Source organism: Chrysoperla carnea, chromosome 5, assembly GCF_905475395.1.
Source record: "Chrysoperla carnea chromosome 5, inChrCarn1.1, whole genome shotgun sequence".
NCBI classification, from domain to species: Eukaryota; Metazoa; Arthropoda; class Insecta; order Neuroptera; family Chrysopidae; genus Chrysoperla; species Chrysoperla carnea.
The window spans coordinates 67,026,604-67,038,618 of NC_058341.1; the positions used below are offsets into that span (position 1 = coordinate 67,026,604).

Sequence of the window (12,015 nt, forward strand, 5' to 3'; positions counted from 1 at the left end):
CCTTAAAACACGTGATGTACCATATATGCAGAAACACCCTGTATTCATATTACACATATACAAGGAGTTAGTTAATTGGGTATTTACATGAAATTTATTTTTCGAATTTGTTATAAAAAAAACCGTAAGCGAGATGATTAAAAGTAAAATTAAAATTAAAATCAGCCAAGAAATACGCTTGATATAATCAGTTTAAAACAGGTATTAAATAGAGAGATCCGATAAGAACAATGACGTCAGTGTGTCTATCAGCCATATGTTATAACATAACTACATATCGTATACTATAGCTACTCCATGTTAAATTCTGTTTTGCTAGAATGAGATAAAAACAAAACTTTGATGTATAAATATTATCTAAGATAATAAATGAGAACTCTTGGATATTTCGAAATAAATTTCGATTTTTGCCCTAATCGACTATCACGTAGACATCATCAGTAAGAATTAGCTAATCGTGATTACTCTTATTATGAATATTACTCTTTGCTAATTTGGTGGCGAAGGTGCAGTGCAAAAATTTACTTGGCTGTTTGTTACATGAATAAGTTATTAATAAAACATGCAAATACCCAATTCATCGAAATGAACGAAATCAAAAGGAACGAAATAGGTCTTTATTAAATGTTGATGTAATACGTGCTTTCCAAAATATTCCGAAATATCTTTCATCCAATCACAAACACTTTGAATCAGGGGGTGGGTAATCAAATGTTATTTTATTCTAAGATTTTGAATAATATTTTAAAAAGAATGAAAAATTAAGATCACATTTACATCATTGTAAATCTTACATAACTCTCAAATCATGATTAATAACTCCTCGCAAGGAGGCTGACACTTAGTTTGGAGAAGGTTTAGTTTTTAGTTATGTAAAAAAGGTATTTTCCAGATCCGCATGACAATCTGCACGCGTTTTTGGGACAATTTATCTCTATATTGTTTTCTTTGATGACGTTTTCTTGAATATTTCTGCTTCTATTGAACGGATTAAGAGGCATAAAAAATAAGTAAAAATTCTTTATCAAAAAGCATTGAAAAAGATTGTTAAGCATTGATCTTGCTTGCTATTGAACTCTGAACATAGGAAAACAATCTCAAAATCTCAAGAAAACCGAATTAACGTCATGTTTTCAACTTTCTCTAATTACTTTTCCAAAAATGAAGGAATTGAGCTAAAATCTACCACCCTTTTTATATTCATAAGTTACATCTTTTTCCAGAACTTCAACTCAATTCCTTCATTTTTCGAAAAGTTATCAGAGAAAGTTGAAAATATGAGGTTACTGCGTTCTTGAGAGTATTCCATGTTACACTAACTGTTAGGTAATTTACATGCATCACCGTAATATGGCAAATTTTTTAAATCATGTTAAAAACTAATTTACGGTTTTTTTGCGTGGTTCATTCTTCCACATCCATATTTTTGCATGACACATGTAATATGTGCTATTTTTTTGCACAAATATCATAAATCATCCTTTAAAACACTATTGTGTACATATTATATCATATCTCCATCAAATAAACGAAGGGAGGGGGGTATTAATGTTACACAACAGTTTGTTTATTACTAAAACATCTCTACTCTTCCTCTTTGTAGAATAGTAATCCATTTTAAAGCGTCATCAACGTGTAAAGCAGTGGTATGTGTATCTCTGCACTGGTGTATATCAGGATGTACATGATACCTATTACATTTGGTTATACACATGTATATATTAACTACGATTAATTTAGGCTGCACTAAAATGGCCTAAATTTTGAGGTAGGTTTATAACTAACCACAAGTTGAAGGTAAAATTGTTAACAAAATAATCCGTGGTAAATTTGGTCTATTGCTTAACATCAATAATGTTCTATTAAGTGAATTATTATTATACCATGTATATATGAAACATATCATAGTACCTATATTAAGTTTAGTCCCAAGTTTGTAACGCTTAAAAATGTTGTTCATAGTATCAATATTTCTAAGTGTTACAAACTTGGGACTAAACTTAGTATACCTTGGTATATTTTATATACATGATATAAAAAGACATGCCGGAATATAAAAGGAATATTATTCATTAATATTTCTTTTCCATATCTTATTTGTGACACAAACAAACTTATAAATTAGTATTTTTGTCGATTGTCGATTTTAGGGATTTGCAATACTTCAAGTTGGTAAAAACAACCTTAGTAAATGACGATGCACAAAGTTTATGGAAACTGGCAACTTTCTAAATTTTTTGAATTTTTGATATGCGGTACTGGCATAGCGTTATTTATTCGTTTGAATTTTCACGAATTTCATTTGAATATTTTGGATTTCATTTGAATTTACGCAGTAATCCATTCTGTCAACTTAATTTTTCAGTACATTTTCATTAATTTGAAGATGTATTTCATCAATTGCGACTTTAATTGCAACTTTCAAAGCTTTAATCATACCTACATAGGACTTTGTCGTTTACTTGTTGTTAATTATAACCCGCCGAAAGCAATTTTTCTATATACCGTTTTTAATATTTTGATAGATTTCGAATACATGAGATATATGCTTTCAGTAAAAAGGTATAATTAAAGAAAAAAGATTTCTATTTCAATTAATAATTTTATTATTTTCTATTTTATTACATTGCAACGATCGAGTTATCGTAATCTCAAAAATGGATAATGGTCGCAGAAACGAAGCGTTGAAGTTCGAAAAATTTAAACATTAAGATGGATTCGAATGCGGTTTTGTGCATTCGATTCGTTAGCGCTTCAGGAAATTGTTGACCAAAATTGATTTATAAGAAATTAAAAATATGAAATTTGCATAATTAATATGCATTATATAAATGCATTTTAAATTAACCGTAAATATAATAAATTCACAATTAGGTTAATAGTGATGAAAATGATTCCAAACTTAGTAACTCAGGTGTTGAAGTACTAGTTAACTATTTAGTAACTCAGTAGTTAACTACAGAATTGGTCTCCGTTGTTTTTGGCCTCAACCCTACCTAAATGATTAAATAAGTCGTTAAACGTTTGGTTAAACCTTTGTGAATTCATTGCATATATTGCTTTATGCATATACTAGCTGGGCAACTTCAAATTTAAATACAAAGATTATTGTGTTATAACCTGCACTTCATATGTCGTTACTTACCCTCCTTTTGTTCACAATTTCGTTTAGCCTCTGAAATTATCAGTGTTTCTTTACTAAATTATTGCATGTATTATACATAAAAACCTTCCTCTTGAATCACTCTATCTGTTAGAAAACCGCATCAAAACCGTTACTTAGTTTTAAAGGTCTAAGCATACATAGGGACATGGGGACAGGCAACGGGAAGTGGCTTTGTTTTATACTATGTATTGATGATTGGTAAGACATCGGAGGCATCTATCCTACTCAACGCTGGAACGACGAGAGCTGAAGACTCTACACCTTTATGGAAATCGTCTGTAAAAAAACCAGCCTTTGTTATTTCATAGCGATCGCTGGTTTATTAAAGTAACAAACACGCTTTGGTCTAGCTATTTTCAAGACACATTATCAAGTAGAAGTACTTTTTAAGCTATTTGGGGTTTGCTGAACTATGAAATAACAAAGGCTGGTTTTTTTACAGGCGATTTCCATAAAGGTGTATATATATATAAATTCCAAATGGGTAGTTTTGGGTAGTTTTAAACCACATAAAGCTGTAAAAACATTGTTAGGACTACTATTATGAGAACTAAATTTTTTCTCTTTTAATACGCGTTCTCTCTCATATCGTTAGAAAAAATGTAACATTCGGAGTACAAAACCGGGAGAAAATGAAGAAACATATTAAAATGCTTATTGATACAAAATTAATAGTTTGCAATCGTTTTTAAAAAAAATAAGATGGTTTATTTGACAGAGAATCCACTTAAAATTTATACAGAAGGCGTATCAAATACTCATTAATTGACACACAAAATTTCAGTATTTGGTAATACTTTCGTTTTGGTGAAAAGTTTTTTTAAATATAATGCCTTTAAGAGCTGATAATAAGGTGACATATTGTTTGTTGGGCTATTTTATTTTAAATTTGTATTCGTTTTCAACTTTATCGTTAAAATAAAATGAAAAAAACCATTTGCAATGTGTTTGTTCCCATTTCCCGATAGTTCAATACAATTGTTTTTTATTTATATTTATTTATCTTGTTAAATATAATTTTTGTTCCATGGAGTGTATTTATTAGTTATGGGCCGAATGTTGTATTTTATACATACGCAAATGCAAATGCGAATGTTTATATCCAACATTCGCAAATGAGAATGCAAATGCAAATGTTAAGTATAAGTCCATTAAAAACAAACCAAATAAGTCTATGGGGTTAATATGCAATTATGCTTCCATTAAATAATAAATAATCACTTTATTTTTGAAGAATTTATTAAACAAAAATTATTTAAATCAAATAAATTTTGCACAGAGTAATTAATATTATTAGACATGCGGTTGCATGTCTATTCAAACACACAAGTCTGAAGAGGTTAATTATATGTGCCCAACAGTCAAATTTAACAGTGATTTAAAAAGTAATATAACAATATGAGTAAAGCACATATTAATGAAGTTTGGACTTATTAAGCAATTTATGATATGCCGAAAACGTAAAAAATATTCCCTCAAAGGAAGGATGACTAGTGCTATGCGAAATCACTTAGAAGCTAAACATAAAAATGAATATGAGGAATTAAAAACACGAGAAAATGAAAAGTAGGTTGCCACTAAATTAAATCCTTTGGCGTCCTCTTCGCAACAATGTGCCAAAACCGACTTAAAACACTTTAAATGATTGCATTGAAAAAAATAAAAAATGGGACAACAAAAAATGCCAAGTCCTTGGAACTTGATAATTTAATTGGCGAAATGATTGCACTGGAAGATTTACCATTTAGTTTTGTGGAAAGCGTCGGATTTGTGAGATTGTCCAAACATGCATACCCTTCATATAATTTAAAAACTCGGAAATATTTTTCTTCCTTTATTTGCGATAATTTATTTACATAGCAAGGTAAAAAGCAAAATTCTCGAACTAATTAAATCATTTGAAAAAATATCTGTAACAACAGATATTTGGTCTAACAGATATTTGGTTAACAACAGATTCTTGCTCTGGGGTATCATTGATAAGTTTCTCTTGTCACGGAATTACAAAAGGTTTTGAAATAAAAATGATTATTTTGAAAGCACAAGTATTTAATGATGACCGACATACGGGAGAAAATATAGCCGTAAATCTAGAAACTATTTTATCGTCATGGAAAATTCCCATGGAAAAGATAATGTGTGTTGTTAGAGATGGTGGCACTAACATGAAAAAAAATTTGTGTCGTTGTCGAAAACATTCGCATAGTTTCTTGCGAATGTTCAAAAAAATGCGAATATTCGCGAATGCGAATGCAAATATTCGTGCCATCACTAATATTTACTATTTAGTATTTATATTATGTATGCTACATTAGTATTTTATTTATAAATAATAATAATAAAAATTTTATTTCCAAAATATATATATACAATACTGTACATGGAAAATAGTCATGATCTTTATAATTAGCTTACATAGCGTACAGAAAGTCTTTAACTTTATAATCACACCTTTCAGTCAATAAACTTTTTAGTTCTTTCTTAAATCTTGAGTCACCATGTAGATTACGAATTTCAATTGGTATTTTATTGAAAACTTTCATTAGGTCATTATATGGGCATCAAGCATTAAATTAACTTTTGTCTGGTCTATTGGGTATGGAGCATTGGATCTCGTATCATATGTTCGTTCGCGCTGATTTTCATTAAATAATTGAAAATTATTTCTAACAAACAAGGCGAACTCCAATATGTAAATGCCATGGAGAGTAAGCAACTTGTTTTTCAGAAATACTTCTCTACAAGATTCATATCGGTTTAGTTCAAAAATGATGCATCTCTTTTGAGTTTTGAATAATTTTTCAGCATAGCTGCTATTTCTCCAAAAAATTATTCCATATTTCATACTTGCATATACGTAACTATAATACACATTAAGTATACCATTGATAGGAATTTGATTTTTGAGTGCTTTAAGTAAATAAATGTATTTGTTAACTTTTTTATTTGTCATATCAATGTGCCTTTTCCAATCAAGGTTTTTATCAATATATGTATATATATGTATTCCTAAGAACTTTATAGTTTCGTCGCATTTTATGTTTAATATAGTGTCTATTTTGACATGGTTGACTTTTTCCCCATAATTACTAAATTTAACACCTTGCGTTTTTGCTAAGTTTAAGCATAATCGACTTTTTTGGGCCCATGTACATAAATCATTCACGGTATTAGTGATAGAATTTTGTAGTTCACTGATATTCTCAGCCTCAAACACAATAGAAATATCATCTGCAAATATTATTGGTTTTTGATCCAAACAAAGAACTAAATCATTTATGTAAATTATAAATAGGTACGGTCCCAAAATGCTGCCCTGTGGTACACCATTTTTGATGGGTAGATATTCAGATTGAACTTTGCTTCTACCAATTTGAATTTGCAAAGCTTGGTATCTCCCTGTTAAATAAGATTCTAACAGTTTGTAAGCTTTGTCTCTTATCCCATACTTTTGAAGTTTGTACAATAGTAATTTTCAACACAATCAAAAGATTTCGAAAAGTCAAAAATAGCCCTGCAACTGGCATATTTTTGTTCTAAGCATTCGAAATACTGCTAATGGTTTTGAAGACTGCTTTTTCTATAGACCTCTTCTTTATAAATCCTTGCTGTACTTCCGAGTTAAGATTATATTTTACAAAGAATGATTCTAATCGTTTTTTAATGACTTTTTCAAATATTGGATAAGAGTGAAATGGGTCTATAGTTATCACACAAACTTTTATCACCTTTTTTATAGATAGACTTTATAATCGCTATTTTTAGGACACTTGGAAACTTTCCCTGTTCGAAGCATTTATTGATAATAAGACTGAGTGGTTCGCAGATCATGTGTGCACACTCTTTGATCACTTTCAATGGTATTTCATCCCAAGAAACTGAGTTTTATTTTTTAAGTTTATGCAAGTTTCAAAAATTTCAGGAGGAGAACATGAATAAAGAAACATTGAAGCATTGTTACCATTAATATTACAATCATACTCTGGTTTCGGTAGATTTAACTTTGTTGATAGATACATCAATAAAATATTCATTCAACTCATTTGCGATTTTGTGTTTATCGTAGATGTATTCCTATTTCCCATTAAGTTTGAGTTTCTTGATGGTTTCGATTTTGTGATCGTTATTGGATGCTTCTTTTATTAGTTTCCAAATTGCTTTTTTCCTGTTCGAGGAGTTTCTAATTTTATTTGAATTATATGCAAATTTGTCGGATCTAACCTTTAACTTAGTTAGCTTGCATATTCTTTTGTAATCTTGCCGTCGTTGCCTAAGTTCATTGGAATCCTGGATATACTTCATAATATGGAAAAGTTTCCTTTTTTTGTTTGTTAAATTTTTAACTTCCTCAGAAATCCATTTATTTTTTGAGTCCTGGAAGCATACTTTTCTTTTCGGAAAAAAGATTTCAAAAAGATGTGAAAATTCCAAAAAAAAAAATTCACACATTGTATCTGCATCTTTAAGATTTTTTTAAAAGTTTTAACCAATTAATTTGACTTAAATACCAATTAAATTCGTTGATCAGATTGTCACTAAATGATGTCATAAATTTGATAGTATTCTTTCTATTTGGACTGATCTCTATACAAAAGTTTATTGTCTGTGAGGTATGATCTGAAAGCAGATTGTTTATTACTTTTGTTTCAAACTTTTTTACATTTGTAAAAATGTTATCAATACAGGTGGCGGCCGGTACTCTGTGTTATTCTTGTTGGGGTGTATATTGTTTGCTTTGGTTAAAGAATATTTATTGGTCTATACAACAAAATCAAATTATTATGTTTTATAACGGACTAAAAAGTGTAAAATTATAAATTTCTATTAAAGTACTTGTAAAATGAAACGAAAAACATGGGGCGCATTTAATTGGTAGAAATCGTTGCTGAAATTATGCTGAAGGAGTAGGTGCTCGTTTTTTTATGATGAAACGTATTTTAATAACTATCAAAAGTAGAAAATATCTTTACTTTTTAGTCTGTTATAAAAACATGTTACATGAAATTTTTTTTTTATATTTTTGAGGGTTATGTGAATGCAATTGTCATCCACTTCTGAGCTATGGTCGAAATTTCAAGTCTCTAGCTCATCGGGAATTTAGTTTAAAACCAATCACAAAATTCCACTCGGGATACAAAAGCTAGTTCATAAAAACATGTTAAAAAGTGTAAAAGAGATTTATTAAGAAGTTTAATTTCATTTTCCATATACATATCTTTGTCGACTAACCATAAAAATGGAATGTTTGGACCTCGAAATAGGATAAGAATTGTTTTTTGTCAACTAAAACATCCGGCCCATGAGTTTAAACAGGTTAAAAATACATAATTAAAGAAATAAAAAACCCGACTACGTTGAATGAAGTCAGAGAAGAAACAAACAAGTCCAGTAGTTTATATAGCGACTTTAACTTTCGGGACCCATTATTTGAGTCGGTTCAGATTACTTTGATACCCTACTCGATAGGTTTGATTAGTTTTACGTTTTTTTATTAACGTATTACTATTTCGCTTCAAAAATCCGCCATTTTGTTTTGTTTTTTCACATTTATCTAAGAACACTAGGGTTTTTGAGACCAATATAATGAAACCTTAAATGTTGAAACCATTATGCCGTTTAGAAGATACGAGGTAATAAAGAAATTTACAAACAAATATACACGCATACATACAAGATACGCGCGAAAAACATAACCACTCCTTGAAAATCGGGTAAAAACACTGCATTGTTAACGTTATTCAAAATTGTAAAATTTTCAAGCCCTGAGGCGGCAAGCAAAAACGGAAAAAAATTCAAAAATTTTAGGGTCTTGGGCACTACTCGTATAGCACAATCAGAAATTAGGAACTATGTCTCCGTAGAGACGCAATTACGGGAGTGCTGAAATTAGGAACTGTGTCCCCTTTAAATCGGACCTGCTCAAAGTTAACAATGGTAAAGAGGATACTGCATTAAATATAATACAATAAACATATTTACACTATTTTGAGCCTTTACTAACCAAAGACCGAAACTTATTTCTTCGAAAGATTTTAGTTGAATGTTAGCCAAGTATTTTTTATCTGTTTTCAGATCCAAACTTTGCATTTTTAGGGTTGGCTGATAAAGTCTAGACATGGAAGTTGAATGTACATAACGAAAATGAAAAATGTATATTACAGCAAAATACAACAAACGCTCACAATGGGATATAGAAAACATGGTTGGTAAATACACTTTTTAATTGTGGCTGACAGAAAACAACACAAGATAATTTTCACAGTCAGCTGCTGCACTATTACCAACCCAGAGATATTCAGAAGCATAGATTAAAATATCCATTTTCTATATCGAAACAATTTCAACATTTTTCAAAGAAAAACCAGTATCCCCGTCAAATATGTTAAAATTGTTCGGACATAAACTTAAGTAAATAAAAGATAGCTACCCACGTTGGGCTGTTGGTAATGGTATGACCTTATAGTATTTATTTATCAACAATGGATAGATGGACATCAAGTAATTTTGCAAGTAGACTGGCTATTAGACCAAAATAATCAGATTCATTGAGAAGCTTTTGTTTGATTTTTTAATTTTATTACGAACAAAATCAGGTCAATAGGTTCTTAGTATAGTCTCAAGTTGTACCATACAGTATTATATTGTTAATCTATCCATTATGTTAATTTATGCTCTACAAAGCCTAAATCAATATCTGTGCATTAATTGGTGGATATGTATTAATTTGATTAGGAGAATGGAGAATTCGTTTAATTACACTTGCTAATTAAATTGCAAGGCCAATTAACTTTACGGAAATGTTAACATCCTGATTTAAGCTTTTTAACTAACTGTTATTGATTGATTAAAATAAAAAAAACAATATGTTTGCATTTAGTTATTGCCTCTAAATAAAACGATATGAAATCCACTGGAAGGACATGACCTTTATATTATTTGTAAACTAGTGTTACTACACAATATGTTGATTTACGAAAATAATTTGGAATATTTTCACTAAATTTTTATAATTTTCTATTAAAAATTCTTGCGCGTGTTTGTTCCCTAGATCGCAATTTTTGATGCCATAAAAAATATATCAATTAAAAGCTTGTGGATAATGTTCTTAAAACCAAAACTAATATAGTCGCTCAACATTCAATCAAAATATAAAAATAAGCCATATACAAAGTCACCATCATTATGCTAAGACTATTTCTCTTCGATGGAGTATACCCCAATAATTGAGCCACAGCACTTAAACAATCTTAAAAGCAGACAATCGAAAACAAAGAAAATTTTGTATAGTGTTCTGCTTACATTTGCCATAAAATATTAAAATCATCGATTAACAATAAAATTTAACAGATGTCGTTAAAAAAAATTTTATAATTAATAAAAATAAGTGAAAACAAATAATTGACTAAGTGAATTGTAAAAATTACCATGTAGATATACACAGTGTTGATTACGCAAAGATATATTTTTTACGTTATGTAAGTGAAGAAAGATAGTCACTCTTTCACACAAAGTTATAAGTATTACTTTCCTCTCACTTCCTCAGTATACAGGTACCTATATGCAATAGGTACCTGTATATCTACTATATAATGTTTCTTAACTGAATTTACGCCCTCACGAGTAAACAATGATGTTTACAAAAAATTTTTCAAAAAAAAGTTGTTGTTAATTTTTTTTTTTTTAGAACACTTTTTACATTAAAACTTTTGTTCTTTCTCTAACGGTTTACAAGATGGACCCAATTGACATATGTTGCTCATTTATGAACTTGACCTCACTTTTTGTGTCCTGATAAAAGCTTCCAGCCTGATATATTTTTGCGTTTTTGAGTTATCGTGTTTCCAAGCAGACGGACAGACAACCCAAAATGGACTAATTAGGTGATTTGTTCATAGAAAAAACTGTACCAAAATTTTGTATAATATTTGTTTGTTTTGTTCAATATTTTTAAGCGTTACAAACTAGGGACCGAATTTATTCTATCTTGATATATATCATTTATACATGGTATGAAAAAGAAATTAATCAATTTATTTTCAGAAGAAAAAAGTTACTAAAATAAGATTAGATCAGGAGCCTGTGCACAAATAAATAATAACGTGGCCAAGGATCCACGTAAATTTGGGTATACACTGTAACGAAGGCTCGTACCGAAATCCGTTAACTACATGCAACTACTTCGGAAAGATGTTCAAAGTAACAATGCTCTCCAGGCAGGAATGGGGAAAGAACTTGGTTAAGGAAAAGAGGGAAAAGTTGGTTGTGTGGGTTTATTTTTTAAAGCTAGACCTAAGACTACCATTTCGATTGACATCTTACTGCGGCGTCTATTCACAGAAATGATGGTCATTAGCGATGTATGTGACTTGTTAAGACTGAACACTTTGATACCTATCCTCAAAGGTAGCACTGAACTGTTGATCTTCTTTAAAGGGTCGATAAAAGTCAATGTAAATCCGAAGTTGGTACCAGACCATAGGGGCATGCTAGGTATAATAAATCTAAAAAGCTAACCATGCATGGCAAAAAGCTTGCAAACAATATTAAGTGTACTGTATTCATCTGGGGATACCTTTTGCGAATCGAAAACATAAATTCTCAATAAAATTCTTAAGGAAGGCTTTTATGAGATGAGTGGAGGAACGTCTATGTAGTCTGCACATGCCAGATATGGCCAGAACATAATCGAAGTACTGAACTTATTATCTCACTTCCAAAGGCGTCAATAAGCAATATTGTTATAGCCATCACTGGGCACTGGCTAGACGATAAGCTCGTAAACACCCGAATCTTCCAGTGTATCACGGCTACTACAGCAACTGTCAAGATGAGGAGGAGAAAGGGACGAC

At 30.3% G+C, this 12,015-nt stretch overlaps 1 protein-coding gene across 1 annotated transcript in view; it reads left to right on the forward strand.

Annotated features, from left to right (window-relative positions):
• Positions 1-9,314: 9,314 nt before the first annotated feature.
• LOC123301347 overlaps positions 9,315-12,015 on the forward strand; it is a 65,418-nt gene continuing 62,717 nt past the window's right edge. The window contains exon 1 of the mRNA XM_044884085.1: positions 9,315-9,372. Within this exon, the coding sequence (XP_044740020.1) occupies positions 9,315-9,372 (58 nt within the window). The remainder of the gene's footprint in view (positions 9,373-12,015) is intronic.